Source organism: Rhinatrema bivittatum, chromosome 7, assembly GCF_901001135.1.
Source record: "Rhinatrema bivittatum chromosome 7, aRhiBiv1.1, whole genome shotgun sequence".
Lineage (NCBI taxonomy): Eukaryota > Metazoa > Chordata > Amphibia > Gymnophiona > Rhinatrematidae > Rhinatrema > Rhinatrema bivittatum.
This window is the reverse complement of record NC_042621.1, coordinates 129828202-129846602: the sequence shown is the minus strand read 5'-3', so window position 1 is coordinate 129846602 and position 18401 is coordinate 129828202. Positions and strand designations below refer to the sequence as shown.

The window sequence follows — 18401 nt, the reverse complement described above, 5'->3', positions numbered from 1 at the left end:
GGATATTGCTTGAGGCCCATTTGGTGGCCAGAGGCGGTGAATGGAAACCATAAAACTTTTTCTGATGCAGTGTTCAATAGAATTCATATAAGAGAAAAATCTTTTTGGTAGAGTTTGTAACTCTGGAGGTTTCCTCTTTTTTTTTTATATTTTCTGGGGTATCTGACAAGGGTCTCAGCTCTTGGTTTGTTATAGTTTACCCATTTGGATCCTTGAGCCTCTCCTCATGTGCCTTCCAATACAGAGCCCACACCATTTTGGTCACCTTTCTCTGGCCTGGTGCCAAATTCTCTTGAACCAGTTGCCAAGCCGCCAGGTAGCCACATGGCTACCCAGTCGCTGAAAGCCCCCATTCTGTTTCTCTTCATTACTGAAAGGAGCAAACATATACACACAAATACGAACAAAGAGAGGAAGAGACAGACAGAAACAGACATCTAATACCCAGACAGACACAGGCATTGCACACCCAGATGTAGACCAGACAAAGGGGTGGAACATTAAAAAAAAAAAAAAATAAAAGAAGTTGCCAGCCCAAATTTTCATTAATTTCTATTTCTCTCTATTTTTGTATTTCTCAGTTTATACTTTTTTTTTTTTTTTTTAAATTAAAATACAACCTCTCCTCTCCTTTTTGCCTTTATTCTCCTTCCCTCTGGCCTCTGTCTGTTCCCCCTTCCCTATCTCATCATGTCTCCCCCCCCAGGTGGGCATCAGCTACAGTCTAATCTCCCTGGTAAGGGACCCGGTGACAGCAGGAACTCCTCCCAGGCAGGAGGCCTGAGCATCCCTCGAGTTGTGCAATACTGTGGCCGTTCTTCCCATGTCTGGGCCTGCCATAGCAGAGCCCACTAAAACGGACGTGTGGCATGCTCTCTACCTCCTGAGCTTGCAGCCGGAACAGTACAGACAGTTTTCCCTCCATCAGCCAGCCGACATGGCCCCCTTCAGAATCGTTCACAACCCATTTGAGCACCCTTGCTTAAATAAAGAGGTAGGGATGCCTGTAGCTAAACAGGGAGAACCTCTCAAGTGTAGCAATATTTAGTGGCTGACTGGACCTTATCCTTGATCCACACGAGTTGTACAAAGATGATTTGTCCCTTCTTTAGGGCGAACGGGGCCTCAAAAGCACGATTATCACTGCAAAATTTTCATGTTGGTCCAATTAAAGGCATCACAGCCTGTCGAGTACCCCGCTGTCACCTGGGCAATATAACTATTAAAATTCTGTACCACCTGGTACTAGCAAGCCTGTATTACATCAGCTATAGGGCTACCCACTCTTGTCAATGAACACACCGTGGAAGCTGCAGAATGAAAGCTGTCACATGTGTCGCAAAGAAGAAAGTGGTAGGAAATAACCCATGCAAAATCAAAATCAGACATTCGGAAAACCAGGGGAAAGCCTTACCACAGAAATAATGGTCAACATATAGTATTTACTAAAGGAAAATGCAAAAATTAAAATTACACAACTACCATTAACACATTTCTTTTTTTTTTTAACAAGCAAAGTGAAATGCCATGCACTACATTCCACAACTTACAAACAAGTAATGAGCTTTCTAAGCAGCTGCTCTAGGTATGCAACCAACAGCCATCAGTTTACGCAAGAAGATGTGGAACACATGGTCAGGCATCAAAGAAATAATCTCAACTTCTAAACCCTGAAGAGTGAACTGCAGTCATTGGGAATTTATATACTAAATGTCAGCAGAGGTCAACACAGCAGACACACAAATTCCAAGTACTTTCTTACCCTGTCACTGGGCCCTCCCTCCCACATAGTAGAGGCTGCAGCACTTCAGGCTGCACAATGGTTTCAGGCTGGTCAAAAAAAGGTGCTGGCAACATGTAAAAACATCCAGAAAGTAAAGGCCCAACCCTGCATCCTGGAAGACTGAAGGAGCAGGCAGGTTACTATTATACACACTCACACTGAACACACAAAAATGACACCGAATTCAACAAATCCAAACAAGCCCAAATCAGCAAGACTATGGATGTGTGTTAGCTTACTACATGAGTTTACAAGACTCTATCCTAAAACTAAATATGTGATTCAGATTAACTCACTGTGAATGCCCCAATATAGCCCTGGCCAACATGATGGGTAAATGCAACTACAAAAGTTCCAGGCTGGAAATAGATTGCTTACAGGGCACTACTCTGCAAATATAGCAGAAAACATATAGTCACTGTAAGATACTTGCAATAGGCAAGTGTACTGAAATACTAAAATAAAAAGATTTCTACATGTGGTACTCATTACTTCCCACCATTAATGTGCTCCATAAATCCATTGTGAGGAACAGAAACTGAAATGGTGCAAATACCAAGAGACTCAAACTCAAAACTCTAAAGAGTAATGTTAGACTATCCAATATCAAGAAAATCTTATTTCCAAACAGAGCTTCTAGAAAGAATCTCAATTACAATGGAGGCAGCATGTCCAAGAGACCTAGACGTGTCGGGCTAATGCACATCCCAAGAATCTGACATGGCAAGAGTCTCTAAAACTGATTAATAGTGATTTAAGTCAGGGTTTAAAGCTCCTCGCTGCTGACAATGACCCAAGTTACATTCCCACCATGTTAATCAAGCTTCTGTTAAGCTCACAACTGATGTACTTTTATCTTGCTGACGACACAGGAGATGCGGCAATGCTTGACCACTGTAAGAAGTAAGGGAAAATGGAAGCTGCATACAGTAAAGACACTAAAATACTCCCCTCTACCCTGGAGAAAATCAACTACCCATCCACAATGGATATCAAAGACCTGGAAAGAGAAGAGGATTTTTACACTGGTAGGACAGACAACAAAAGGTCCCCATGAGCTAGGACATTACTAGCACTTAATTTCCTCAGCTGCCTTTACAGAAAGACTAATGCACATGGCTCTTCCCCTCCTACTGCCCTCTGTTTGGGAGGAGAGACCAAATGGAAAAATCAATCCAATGAGGGAACACAGAAATCCTCCGTTTAAGCTGAGCATTTCCACCATAGAATCCATTCACATAATGTAATAACTGTTCTTCACCATATTCTTCCCATTCCCTAGTCACAGCAGTCTGCACATCAGTTCCAATTCTGGAGTCATTGCCTACCTATTAAATGGTGCAAGATGCAGAGATTAATGGCACTAGAACTAGAAGAAAGCTTTTATTCAATTTCAAAGTTCCCACAAATACATAATCATCTATGCAGTCAGGACACAATCAGTGAAAGGCACAATCCACCAAGGAACAAAGGCTGGTATAGAGCTAAGTATACAAGATGACAGAGGTCTCATTTCATATACAAATAAGAAAAGAGTATATTCCTTTTAGCTCCAATTCACATAAGGTTGAAAGGCAAGAAGGCTGGCTGCATGGCTCACGTAAAGTTCTTATTTCCTGTCTGTCTGGGTTAACCTGGCCTGGGAGCATCACAAAGGTGGTGCGCTCAGTCCAAGCAAGAAGGAAGACAGCTGCCACCCATACTGGCCAAGAGCTTTGCTGAAGGGGCAACCTGCAGGGGTTCTTCTGGCCCTCAGAGCAGCAGTGATCCTCTGTACCTCACATGGAGCATGAAGTGGCAGAAACCATCAACAAAGACATGAAGGGGTGAGGGAGGAAATAAGCAAAGGGAGGGGAGGCTTAGATACACAGCGATTGCTGTCAAGCTCGCTCTCACTATAAACAGCTCCCATACCACACCAGAAGGCTCAGGGCTCTCACATTCTCCCCCTCAGAAACAATTGCTATCCTGCAGCCAGAACCTACGGGGAATCATCTGTAACCAAAATGGCTAAACTGTACTGTAGGGTCTTGTTGGTGCAAGCGATCATTTTTAATATCCCATACCTCTTAACCAGAAGACAAATGCCTGTACACTCCCATCGGATCACATCCTCAAGTTTCTGGGGAGCCTAGCCATATTTTGTCAACCTCTTACATGCATGTACAGGGCTGACACTATTCCAGACTTGTGAGCACAGCTAGCTACCAATAACCCCTTTCAGCCTCTACCACCCATCTAAGTGGCTATAGACATTTAACTCCTTTACTCCTATTCTTGCATTAAGGCAGAATATCAAACATCTATAAGTATTGTCTAGAAACTGAATCCTGTACAATATTAATGTTATCATATGCCCTCCTTTTTCACATGCAATTTCCAGGCTAACTAGAGGTCTTGTGACATGTGATTTGTGGCATTGGACAACGTGCTGGATTGGCAATTTAAGTTTTCCCTACAGCCGAACAGAAAAATATTTTTTTTTTACAAAAAGAAAAATCAGACCATCTGTAACTGAGCCAAAACTCTGCAACCTAAAACAGTCTAGAAACAAGAAGCAATCAGCCCACCAGGGAGGCAGTGGGCATTTCAGAAGGCAAAGTGAAATACCACAGAGCAGCTACTGGGTATCGCAGCTTCAGGAAGACATGGCCGGGGCAACCAGCTGGGGTTTACGAGGCAGTAAGTTAAAGACATGAGGAAGCTCAGGAAGAAGAATCACAGGTCAGGCCAGGAGACAGCTAGGAAGGCAAGATCCAGGAAGCTGCAAAACAAGCCGAGGTTAGTTGGAACGAGAGACTGTGGTGAGCGGACGCTGCCACTTCAGCTGGGGGAAAAAAAAAAACTGGAGAGCCTGCTACTAGGAGCTTAGCAGTGTATCAGGATACAGTTAAGGATGTTTTATGGTCACAGGAAGTTGGGCCAGCTTGTATGTGGTGGTCTGCCCTGGTTCCACAAGGGATAGAATGGCATTTGCTGTGACGTAAGAGACCTAGAAAAGACGACCCCCATTGCCTCCAAGCCATGCAGCTGTGTAGTTCTGGGCGCGGCTACAAGAAGTGGCCTGGCACATCCTATCTCAGGGCCTTGGGTGTAAAGTGGTGGGATAAACCATTTCACAAATACATATTCTAGCATGAGTTGCCCTAGAAAATAATTTGGTATTCTCAGTAATGTTTTCAAGCTTTACCATACAGAACTCAAAGTGCTAGTGGTAGATGATGGAAAAATATAGCTTTCTCCTCCATCCCTTCCCAGTGCAGGTCAAGTACTGCATCAACTTCTTGCAACAGAGTTCACTATAAGCCCTTGAGGAGCTACTTCCACTGCTGTTCCTTGACAAGTCACTAAAGCGGACTTAAGGGGAGGCTCCTGTTCTCCTTCCATCCCTAACAAATATTCTACGGGCTACTTCAGCAGCACTTGCCAACTCAAGAAACAAGACCTAGTAGAACCTGAAACCAACTTTTCCACTAGCGATCAGGCCACTTCTTGCCCAATTCATGCAGATTGTTTTGATATTTCATGACGACAGTGGATACAATGAAGCTGCAGGACGATCTGTATAATTTAGTACCCAGAAGGGGTTGTATACAGTATTCTATATACAGCTCCTTCAGTATATTCCCAGGGCCTATAAAGATCTTTGCTGCTGCTACCCGGGCTCTCTGATTCTATCTGGGGAAATGGCCCTAACCTTATTGCTCAATGACCCTCCTCCGAGTTGCTACCTATCACCTGATCAACCCCCTCTGATGTCAGTGAGAGGTGCCTTGTAAGACCAGACATCACTCTCTGGTGTTGCTCTTTACCATCGAGGACTACTGCTACCCAGGTCTCTAATTCCATCTGGGGAGCCTGCCCTACCGTCACTGCTTGGGTGTAAGTGCTCTGACCTGTCAGCTATCATCCGACTGCCCCTTCTCTGATGTCACTGGGAGGTGCTATTTAAGACCCGACAGCAGTGCCAGAGTAACAATATTGTCTTATAGACCATGGCTCCTTTGAACAAACCATATCCCTGTCATCACAAGTTTCCCTCCTGTCTAATTACTACCAACAGAATAGAAGTACCCCATATTTTGTTCTCCCGATAAAAGATGTAATGACATCTCTGTACCTGCTAGGTTATCCTTATCTATTTTGCTTGTTAATGCCCAGGCAATTTGTACCAGAAGGATACCTACAATTTTTTTTTATTTAATTCATGATTGTACACTTGACTGTTTCATTGAAACCTGGTTTGCAGACAGATTCAGTGCCTATTCAGCAACTATGCTACCCCCCCCCCCCCCGATTACAATGTTAATACCTCTCAAAGAATTAAAAACAGGAGAAAGGTATAATAATTATTCACAAATGCTCTTTAAACTTGACTGAATTAGACCAGCACATGAGTCCATCATATGAATCATTTGTGATGCCTTCTAACTTCAGTATTTGTCTTTTCTATTTTCCACCACACCTGCTAGAACACAATGTCATTTGTATTTTAAATTTGACCAGTCTCAATACCAGCTTAAAAACTACCATTGTACCAAACGACTGCAATATGCAATATGCATTTCCAGCTCCTCTGCTTGTGAGTTACTTATGAACATGACTTCATTCTGCTGACCCCAATGTGTGCAACAACCCATGCATAAAAAAAGGTCACTAGACCTTGTATTTTTTAAATATTTTTTTAATCTGAATGTTGATACCGTGGCAACAAGTAATTCTCTGATCAGACCACTGGCTAATTTTTTTGTCTTAAGTTTTTGTAGTACTAATTTCTGTCAACTATCTTCAAAATCAACCATTAGCAGACGTAGTTATATGTATCCTGGTATTTTTAAAGACCACCTATTACCAGATTTATCCAGCTTATTTGAAAATATTTCTCATGCTGTGAATACCTGGCATGAATGTATTTTCAAGATTACTGAAGATACTGCCCCCTCTAAAATCCTTCTAGCTTCATAGATCAAGATGTGCTCCATGGTACACTAAACAATTAAATCACTTAAACGCCTTTTGAGACACACTGAAAAGGTGGCAGAAAACCAAGGTGCTGACCTGGTAGAATACAGGAAATTGCATTGAAGATACTTAACATGCACAAATAGGCTTTTTTTTTTTGCCTCATTATACCCCTACAATAAACACAGCTTGCAATAATTCTCAAGAATCTTTGGTAAAAAAAAAAAACCAAAAAAAAAAAACCAACACAAAACCCTCAAGATCGGATACTAATTCAGGACCAACTACTGCCTTAGTCTTCAGTTGCAACACATTTGCTAAGTGTTCTTTTGATAAAGTCTCTAAATCACCCAAAAACTTGATTATGGTAACTAGCATTTTTCCTGTTACTCCACCCGATCAGAGTACAAAATGGGAAGAATTTGAGGCAGTCTCTAATACTGAAATTGTGAACATTATTCAGATAATGAACAGTGTCTCCTGTCCACTGCATCCTTGCCCAACTGCTTTACTAAAGTTGCTGCTCCATTCATTTCCCAAATCTTAAGAGGAGTTTTACCACCACTTTTGAAACAGGCTTCAGTTTGTCCTATACTGAAGAAACCCTCTCTAGATTCTTCTGAATTGGGTATTTACAAGCCAATAACCTCATTATCCCTTCCTAGCTAAGGTTAGAGAGTCCATTGTGCTCAGTTAACTGATCATCTAGATGAGCACCACTTATTAGATATCCATTAGTATGGATTTTGTAAAAACCTTAGCACTGAGGTGACACCATTCAAAGAGGCTTTGAGGATGGCTTACACTACCTCTTAGTTCTCCTTGATGTGTTTTCAGCTTTCAATACAATTGACCCCGAGACCTTATGTACTTGTCTCCTGGACACTGGTATGTTTGGGGGTTGTTTTTCTTTGGTTTTAGTCATACTTAGAGCATTCTCAACAGGTCAGGATTGGACAGAATCTCAGAATAGTATCATCTGGCAAAAGGAGGTCCTCAGGGCTTAGCACCCTCTGCTATGATTTTTAACATATACTTCACTCCTTATATGCAGATGAAATATTCAGTTCTTTTTTTTCTGGTCCATTCCTCCAGCATCTACCACTTTGAAGCTGACTAATTTATATGTATCCACAGTCAAACAATGGCTTTATCATAATAAACTTAATGTTAAGACAGAGCTGATCTTGAATTGAATTCCTGTGCCAGATCCCCCTTCTGCTCTCTATTTTGATGGTCATAATATTCCAATTGTTCAACACATTTGCAACCTTAGTGTGGTGCTTGAGGTAGCAAGTGACCAAATCTTCACTATTTAAATGGCATGCTTTACATTGTCTGAAGCTTCCCTCCCCCCCCCCCCACCCCCACCAATAGCCAAAAATTTTCAGTCCATTCTACAAACTCATTTTGCCAAGCCTAGATTATTGCAATTCTCTTTACATGGGATTACCTGCTTCTGATGAGAACACTACAGATTGTTCAGAGCTTGTTAGCTCGGGTTCTGACTGGCACGAAAATGAGGGAGCATATATCAGGCCCATATTAAACTCTCTAGATTGGTTACCCTTCCAAAGGACCGTGAAATATAATGTTCTAACCTTAATTCACAAAGTTATTAACTCCGAGGAAGTCTGGTCTGAGCTCTATCCTTTGATTATCCATCCTTTCCGTGGTTTACTCTAAGTACCATCCCTGAGAACCATCTGGCTTAGAGACGCCTGCGACCATGCCTTTTCACTCACAGCCCCTCATTTACGGCATGCTTTACCAGAACTCCTCCATTTCATTCCCTCTCAAAAATGTTTAAAAAGCAGTTAAAAACATTTTTTTTGGCTGGCATAAGAAGATGTCCGATTCATGCAATTTGCTGTCCTTTTCTCCTCTTGTTGCTTATGGGGTTTGTCTCTCAAATTGTTTGACAGAAGTTGGGGAATGGATGAGCTCCAAGGGACTTGTTCAAAATGTAGCTAAATCCAAAGCTTTATGGATTTCTAGAAGACCAAGACCAGAAGATTTCCCCGACTATAATTGTTAATGGTGATATACCACCTTTTGTGGATCAGGTTTTTAAAAAAAAAAAAAAAAAAGCATGTTATTTTTTGACAGTAATTTGGATTTTAAGGCTCAGTTGTGTCATTCTTACCACTGGTTATTATAAACGTAGGCTTCTGTGACATCTGGGGCCTATCTTGGATATAGGGCACATTAGAACAGTGGTCCAAGCTTTTATTTTATCTTCCAGAGAGTACTGTAACTTATGTGGGTTTACCCCAAAACCATCTGCAGGTTTTAAAGTTGTTGCAAAACTCTGCAGTGCATTTCATTTCAAGAAGTCCATTAAAAGAGCATGTCATGCCCCAACTGCAACAACTTCACTGGTTACCAGTCGTGTTTTGGGTTACATTTTAAATTATGGTTTTTAAAATTTTACAAGGGAATTGTGCTATAATCGCTTAGAAATATGTTTAAGTTTTACCAGCCATCTCATGGCCTACAATCTGCCACTCAAAGGCTTTTAGTGGTTCTGCCCATTTGGGGGAGGCAGGTTGGTTCCAGTCTCCAAGGAACCGAGCTTTATCCTTTACAGGCCCTAAATTGTGGAACGAGTTACTGCTGGATTTGCACATGATGTCTGAGCTAAAGTTGTTCAGAAAACAGCTTAACACATTCCTGTTCAGAAAAGCTTTTAAGTTTGTTGAAATTGTTTTAAATGAATGTATGCGATTAGTTTGTGTTATGGTATGATCCACTTAGTATGATTGTTTCTCTATAGGTGGAAAAAAGATGCTTTTCAATTAATAAAATATATGCAATCGCAGCACTCCTTTTAGTTGCTGCTCGATTTTTGGAATTTGCTGCCCTTGTTTTCACTGTAAAGATACATAGATGCAGCACCTTCTCATTTTTTTGGCTGTAGCCTTACTACTTTTGTTTGTTTTCTTATGTATGTACCATTGTACTATGTATGTACTATTGTAACCCACTGTGAACAGTGGAGCATGAGGGCTATAAGGTTTTTTTTTTTTTATTATTAAATAAAACAAAAATAATACACACACAGCTTGGAGAGATGTGCTCCAAGACTCTTGGGTTTTCTCTTTTATGAAAAGATGTATCACATATCTAACAGTAGTTTTATATACCAGGGCCAGTCTTCATTTCAGCTGCTCTTGAGATTCAGGCATTTGGAAAGAGGAGGGGTGTACACATTGATAGGGAGAAAGTCAGGAATAGTCTTCATTAGAGACAGACAACGGCAGGACCTTTATAATGAAAAAATTGCATTTTGAGCATCTCCCTTCACCACTGACAACAGGATGGATCTATACTGACATAAGGTGAATGTTATCATTAGAGAAAGATGAATTGCATACTAATGGACTTACAAGTGCCAATCACCTATGCAGCTCTATTCCTTTGAAGGTGAACATTACCTTCTGTGAAAAAAGGGTTTGTTCTGTCTTGTGAAAGACTGAAGCAGGAATCACAGGTATGTTAAATAAAAATTTAAAAAAAAAAAGTTAGTTTGTATTTGTTCACTGCAGACTACAGAAGTGCTGAACCACTTAATTTTAATAGCATTAAGTCATTCTTTATTAGGTGCTATTGAAGACAGCACTCCATAAGTAGTTCATAATGAACTGCTTAGCATGAAGTACCAATAAGAAAAGTGGCAGTAAAGAACCGGCTTCCAACACTTGGAGCATCCCTAACTGCTTCTCTCTCACAGACTGATGCAATACCGTGCCCTGGCCTCAGTGCACAGCTCAACATGTGATTGGACGCATGTTTTGGACATGCATCCATAACCCCCTAACGCAAAATAGTCTTCGTGCACCCAAAACCTGCATCCAACAGAATATATAGCTAATAGCACTCATTACATGTAAATTCATGTTGAGAGACTTATTCGCTATTTCTCCCCGATGCAAAAAAAAAAAAAAAAAAAAATATGCGCACAACATGCATGTTTTTACCCTCAAAAATGAATGCCTGTCCTGGAGAAGGCATTAATTTTTGAGGAGTCCAAAAAGTGTACAAAAAGATGAAAATACTGCTTTTTCTGTATTTCCTCCAACTTAATATCGTGGCGATATTTAGTCAGAACACAAAAACTGTCAAAAAAATGTTTTTAAAAGTGTACCAGCAGTCAAGTTAAGAAAAGGGACAATTAATGAGATGTCATTTTTTAAATGGCCGACCAGTGTCTTACCTCACCGTTCGCGTTTAAATATACTACCATGCGACTATGAATGGACCAAGCCACTCGCTTCTTAAACTAAAGACCATGAATCAACTTGTTCATTTAAACCTTGGGGTTGCACAGTTTGCAATGTATGAATCCAATATTGCTCTCTGTAATTAAGTTGTGCCACCATATCACCTCAGTTTGTTTTCCAACTTTGTCAATCACAGTTCATCTAAGTTGATCAAACATGTGCTGCTGTTCGACACATGTAATACCACAGGAGCAGATACATTCATTGTCTTAAGCCTGGAGCAATGTTCAATCAATCTTAATTTAACTGGCAGTGTAACTGAACAATGAATCTATTCTGGTGGTACAGAAGGGGGGCAGACTGACCATATGCACAATAGGGTAGTGCCTGAGCTCCCACAGCACTCTGCTTAGCCTCTGTTAGGTGGTTAGGAGCCAATCACTTTGAACATTTTTTAACCAGGAAAGCGATAAATACCATTAAATGAATAAATGATCCTTATTGCCCGGGGACCCAGGATCAGTCCACCCCTAGTTACAGTAACAGCATTGCTAATGTGAAATACAAGAACCTTGTCTTATCAGAGAGCTATTTAGCTAAGCCTCCATACCAAGTTTAGGTAAATCTCGAGAGACTGGGGGGGTTCACAAATAAGGTTTCTGGTCCACATGTTCAAGCTGGACCATCTCAGATGCATGCCATATCCTGCTACATTATGGAACGGACATTGCCACTGGCTGGCAGAGGTTGTGTCAAGGCTGCAGGCAGATCACACAGAGTAAGAAGCATGGCAGCTTTGGATATAAGAGACCAGAGCACTTAGGGGAAATGAAATAGAAGACAGAAGATGGGGGCAGGTAACTGCCAAGAAATACACAAGTCTTTCAGAAGCAAAAATCCAAGACTTTCCTCATGTGCACGTTCTTCTCCGACACGCTGTTTTAAAATCAAAATTCCCACTCCATTCCCCACACAAATTAAGAAATCAACTAATTTTCACAAAGTTCAGTGCATCTTATACTATTTTGTTTGTAATGCACACTATTTTGCTATCAGAATGAAAATAAAAAAAACAGTAGTTAAATAATGCACATAGTTCATCTATGGATTTTTACGCAAAATACTTAGACTTCCCTGAGGTATAGTTAAAATTTTGCAATTTGTTTGCAAAGTGTTTTTTGTGCATAGTTTAACTGTTCATAGCTAATGAGAAGATTTGCATAATTTTGCATCACAGTCACTGAGCACTGAATCTGCATTAAAACTCATCTGTGCACTTATGTAAATCACCATTTGTACAAAGTTAAACATTAAAAGAGCAAAAATGTTCATAGCAATTTTAGTGCACACTCACTTTTATGAATTTTGGCAGAGTCTAGTAAGCTGGCCTCTAACTCAGTTACAGAAACATTCCTGTGTGCGTAGGACCCTGTTTCACATCATTTATTTCATGCCTGCTCCTCTCCTGCCTTGTATCTCATTCACAGTTCTCAGAAAGTAGAGGACCTTGGCAAGCTCAGAGAGCAAGAAAGTCCCAGCTTTCAATTGGCAGCAGCCAGTCATCCAAGAGTATCTCACATCCCAGCCAAAAAAAATGAAACTGTTCATACCCCACACCAGAAATGGAGACCGCAGTCTCAAGAGGACATTTTAGGTAGGTCTGTGGGCTGCCGAGCTGGAAGCATTCCTGCCATCTTAGCCCCACGACAGACTTTCAGTCCCAACCACCACCATGCAGACCCTCAGTTTCTCTCAGTCCGATTTTCTAGAACCAGAACCTTCACATTCTGCTCATCTTGGAATCATTCACCTGTTGGTCCAATAAAACCTGCAGTATGTATGTGAAAGAAGTGCGATGCCATCTAACTACATGCAGCAATGTAAGCGTGGGTCAGTGTGCAAGAAGCATATTACATGAGAAAGACAAGTGAGGCAGTGGACGTGATGAGAGAAAAGTTAACCTATTAGTGGGGTCAAGGGAATATCATGGAAGTACATCCTTATACCATAACAGATCCTTTGAACCGGGATTTACTAATCCAGTCTTTCAAATATGGAAACTACAAGGGATTACCCGATGGGAACAAATATGGGGTCAGCATGGCATCTGCTCGTTCCCGTATCTCCAACTTCGATTTGGGTTGCCTGATACAGCTATTTACCCATATCTCCAACTGTGACATTCTGCTTCGCAATCAATGCTTAGTACTCACTTACAAGGCATCTCTAACTTTGAAACCTTACGCAAGAATGCAGACAGACCTTCGAAATTGCTGTCACTGTATGTCATGTTGAGTCCGATAGCACCCACAAAACCTGCCCACATAAGGGCTTGGGAAGAGGACTTCCAGCAGAGCCTGCTCCAAAAGGAATGGGAGGATATATTCACTTGCATGGGCAAAAGTCTCATTTCAGCCTCACTTATAGAGGTCAACTTTAAAGTTCTATTTAGGTGGTATTATTACCCACTTAGAATGCATAGGATATCCCCAGCTTACTCCAGTGTATGCTGGAGAGGGAATTCTGATGTAGGCTCGCTCTATCATATGTGGTGGGAATGCCCATATGTCAGGAATGTATGGGTAGCTACTATTGCTTGGTTGAGAGAAATTTTGGCAAAACCCCTTCATGTGTTACAACACCATGCACTCTGAATGCTCCACTCATTCAGGGAGCAGAGAACGAAAACACTTTGGCTCGGTTTATATTTACTGCTACAAAAGTGTGATAGCAGGTTTGTGGAAATCACCCCAGGCTCCATTACCCTCAGACATTCACCAAAGGGTTGTGAAAATATATACGGTACCTTGTCTGAGATTTCAACTTATAAACACAAAACCTGGAAGGCCTATGTGGAGTGGAAGGTAAACTCTCCAACAAATGAGACATAACACACAGAAGTCACACTTTGTTATAGAGAATTATCAGCTTTATTATTTGTAGCACCAGGTTATACATCCCAACGTACATAAAAATGTGGAGGGAATAGGCGGTGGGTAGGAAGGAACTTAGACCAGAAAAGTAGCTACTGCTATTCATGTACCTTAGTACAAAATCAGTTAGGCTGATATAAAAATGTCAGTTGGGCTAATACAATATTACAGTTACAAGTTTACAGTTAACAGAAGGAAATGGAAATGCAATGTTATGATGTATTAAAGTCAATCATATACTGCTCACTTTTGACACTGATGTACAAAGCTGATACCATTTGATGGTACATGTATGTCAAACTCACAATAAAAATACTTAAATTACAAAAGGAAGTGATTAGAGAAATGCAAAGTATAAAAAAATGCCAATATGAAAGGTCGAAGAAAACAGCCATAGGGAGACAGAAAAGTGGGAAAGGAACGAACAAAGGAGAAAAAAGTTTACGATATTTAGTAGCATTATGTTACTGCAGTGAATTATTAGGAAAGGAATGGTTAATAAAATGGAGGATGTCATAATGCCTCTGTATCCCTCCATAGTGAGACCACATCTTGAATACTGTGTGCAATTCTGGTCACCACATCTCAAAAAAGATCTAGCTGCACTGGAGAAAGTACAGAGAAGGGCAACCAAAATGATAAGGGGCATGGAATGGCTCCCCTATGAGGAAAGGCTAAAGAGGTTAGGGCTGATCAGTTTGGAGAAGAGAGGACTGAGGGGGGATATGATAGTCTACAAAATCATGAAAGGACTTGAACAGGTTAATGTAAATCTGTTATTTACTCTCTCAGATAATAGAAGGACCAGGGGGCACTCAGTGAAGTAGCAAGCAGGTCATTTAAAACAAATTGAAGAAAATTCTTTTTCACTCAACACATAGTTAAGCTCTGGAATTCATTGCCAGAGGATGTGCTTACAGCAGTTAGTGTAACTGGGTTTAAAAAAGGTTTGGGTAAGTTCCTAGAGGAAAAATCCATAAACTATTACTGTAATTAATAAGCAATAGTAGCTTGTGATTTAACTAATGTTTGGGTACTTGCCAGGTACTTGTGACTTGGATCAGCCACTGTTGGAAACAGGATACTGGGCTTGATGGACCCTTGGTCTGACCCAGTATGGCATTTCTTATGTTCTTATGAAGGTTCTTTTGTCATTTAAATTGTGAACTAAATTAGAGTCCTGCTCAGTGGATAAGTGCACTTCTGAATTTCATGTCAACTGATACTATCAATAGGTACAGGGATAAAAACTGCAAAAACCCACAATGGGTGTTCCGAACACTCAGAATACAGCTGAACACAATAGGAAAGTCATTATCCAGTCTGGAAAGACACTGGCTAAAAACCTCTTTATGGATTATTTATGTGCGCAAAAATGATGCAATGGGCAATTTATGTTTCTTTCAATTACTGTGGAAGTTCACAGCAAGAATTAGCAGCTCTTTTCAGGTTTTCTAGAGAGACTGCTTACTTACCAGTGACCGCTCACTTTTTCTACCTCGCTTCATCAGGAACAAGCCTCCCCAAGAACAGCAGTTTGCATCGAAGTGCACACCCCGGATTAAGTGAGGTCCATGCTTGTTCTGGTATGCGCAAAACAAACCCATCCGGAGAACCTGATCTAAGGGGAGAGATACGCAGTTTCTAATGCTGGCCACCAACAACTGGTTTTGCAGCTCCCAAACACAATAAACCAACTCCAGGCAAGCTCACAGCAGATTCCTGCAGAGGGAGTGGCACCAGAGTAATTAAGCATACATTAATACTTACAAAAATTACATTTCCTACCAATGTGTTTTGAAATGGGGTGGAGATTAATATATATCAGTCAATTTTGTTTACTATACCCACACCCTGTTCCTTTGGCAACCAAGCTGTGCTGGAATCCAAGGTGGTTAACTAAGACAACAGAACTAAATATACTTTCACCTCTTCCTATCCAACTCCCTCTGACACACCTCTCTCTCCTTGCTGGCCTGGATAACATTGTGTTCATCTGGATGTCCAGCCCCTTAATGTACTCGCCTTCATGCTCTCAGGGCAGCCCTTGCCTTAAAATCTTCACAGAGTGCTGGCCAACCAGGAAAATGAACTGACCATTTCCACTAGCCTGACCCAAATTTCTGGCCCTAAGATTGGGCAACTGTTAAGTCGGACACCTGAGAACATGCTTGAAATAGTTTCCAAGATGAGACATGACTCAAGGAGGTGATGGAGCGGCCTGGATTTTCTTCTGCAGCATGGGACTGTGAACTGCAGCTCTTTTGCTGCTCCACATGGACTCAGTCCTGGGCTTTGGATAAATGAGCTTGCAAGGCTCAAACTGCATGATTAGCAAGGGAACAAAACTGTGCCCTCAGAGTGCAAAGTCGTAATGTTAAGGCAAGCGGCCACAGATCCGGAGACACACCTGTTCAACACCAGACTTAAGAAAAATGGGGCAGTCCTTTATGTTAACAAAGCAGTTATAAGTGACACTACATTAAACTGCCCATGATATCTTTTCAGCCTAAAATAAAACCTCAGAAAACTGCATGCTGGCTTATTTTCTCCCTCTGTGACCCTACCAACTGGACAGCCCACATGCTCATACCCACTCTACCTACTTAGGCATCTATATCCAACAACTCCCTTATGGGTCCCTTCCATGGCCCAAGGATTACATTAGATCTAGGGTCACTATCCAATTGTACACACCATGTCACACTCCCGCCTCCCCCGCCTCCAATTTGTACAAAGGCAAACTTGCATGAAAGACTGAAATATCAAAGATCCAAACCTGAGATTATGTCAGCAAAGCTACAGTCCTCAAATATTTGAGACTTCTCAAAGCACTGGACACAGCTTGGGGACATGAAATATTATAACACCTTTCCACTAATTTTCCTATCACAGGGTCAGCAAAAGGTTTAAGAACAAGCCATACTGGGTCAGACCAAGGGTCCATCAAGCCCAGCATCCTGTTTCCAACAGTGGCCAATCCAGGCCATAAGAACCTGGCAAGTACCCAAAAACTAAGTCTATTCCATGTTACCGTTGCTAGTCATAGCGGTGGTTATTATCCAAGTCAACTTAATTAATAGCAGGTAATGGACTTCTGGTCCAAGAACTTATCCACTCCTTTTTTAACACAGCTATACTAACTGCACTAACCACATCCTCTGGCAACAAATTCCAGAGTTTAATTGTGTGTTGAGTGAAAAAGAACTTTCTCCAATTAGTTTTAAATGTGCCACATGCTAACTTCATGGATTGCGCCCTAGTCTTTCTATTATACGAAAGAGTAAAAAAAACGATTCACATCTACCTGTTCTAGACCTCTCATGATTTTAAACACCTCTATCATATCCCCTCTCAGCCGTCTCTTCTCCAAGCTGAAAAGTCCTAACCTCTTTAGTCTTTCCTCATAGGGGAGCTGTTCCATTCCCTTTATCATTTTGGTAACCCTTCTCTGTACCTTCTCCATCGCAATTATATCTTTGAGATGCGGCGACCAGAATTTTACACAATATTCAAGGTGCGGTCTCACCATGGAGCGATACAGAGGCATTACGACATTTTCCGTTTTATTCACCATTCCCTTTCTAATAATTCCCAACATTCTGTTTGCTTTTTTGACTGCCGCAGCACACTGAACCGATGATTTCAATGTGTTATCCACTATGACGCCTAGATCTCTTTCTTGGGTTGTAGCACCTAATATGGAACCTAACATTGTGTAACTATAGCATGGGTTATTTTTCCCTATATGCATCACCTTGCACTTGTCCATATTAAATTTCATCTGCTATTTAGATGCCCAATTTTCCAGCCTCTTCCTGCAATTTATCACAATCTGCTTGTGATTTAACTACTCTGAACAATTTTGTATCATCTGCAAATTTGATTACCTCATTCGTATTTCTTTCCAGATCATTTATAAATATATTGAAAAGTAAGGGTCCCAATACAGATCCCTGAGGCACTCCACTGCCCACACCCTTCCACTGAGAAAATTGTCCATTTAATCCTACTCTATTTCCTGTCTTTTAGCCAGTTTGTAATCCACGAAAGGACATCGCCACCTATCCCATGACTTTTTAATTTTCCTAGAAGCCTCTCATAAGGAACTTTGTCAAATGCCTTCTGAAAATCCAAGTACACTACATCTACTGGTTCACCTTTATCCACATGTTTATTAACTCCTTCAAAAAAGTGAAGCAGATTTGTGAGGCAAGACTAGCCTTGGTTAAACCCATGCTGACTTTGTTCCATTAAACCATATCTTTCTATATCTTCTGTGATTTTGATGTTTAGAACACTTTCCACTATTTTTCCTGGCACTGAAGTCAGGCTAACCGGTCTGTAATTTCCCGGATCTCCCCTGGAGCCCTTTTTAAATAATCGGGGTTACATTAGCTATCCTCCAGTCTTCAGGTACAATGGATGATTTTAATGATAGGTTACAAATTTTTACTAATGGATCTGAAATTTCATTTTTTAGTTCCTTCAGAACCCTGG

The 18401-nt window shown here is 41.0% G+C and overlaps 1 protein-coding gene across 2 annotated transcripts in view; it reads right to left on the bottom strand.

Annotated features, from left to right (window-relative positions):
- The window catches only part of MCU (mitochondrial calcium uniporter), a 319500-nt gene that overhangs the window by 197430 nt on the left and 103669 nt on the right, over positions 1 to 18401 (bottom strand). Inside the window, exon 1 of one of the 2 annotated variants that reach the window (XM_029609127.1) lies at positions 15377 to 15551. The exons of the other annotated variant lie outside the window; for it this stretch is intronic. Within the exon in view, the coding sequence (XP_029464987.1) occupies positions 15377 to 15508 (132 nt within the window). The 5' untranslated portion in view covers positions 15509 to 15551. Of the gene's footprint in view, positions 1 to 15376; positions 15552 to 18401 lie in introns of those variants that run through there. 2 annotated transcript variants of the gene reach the window in all.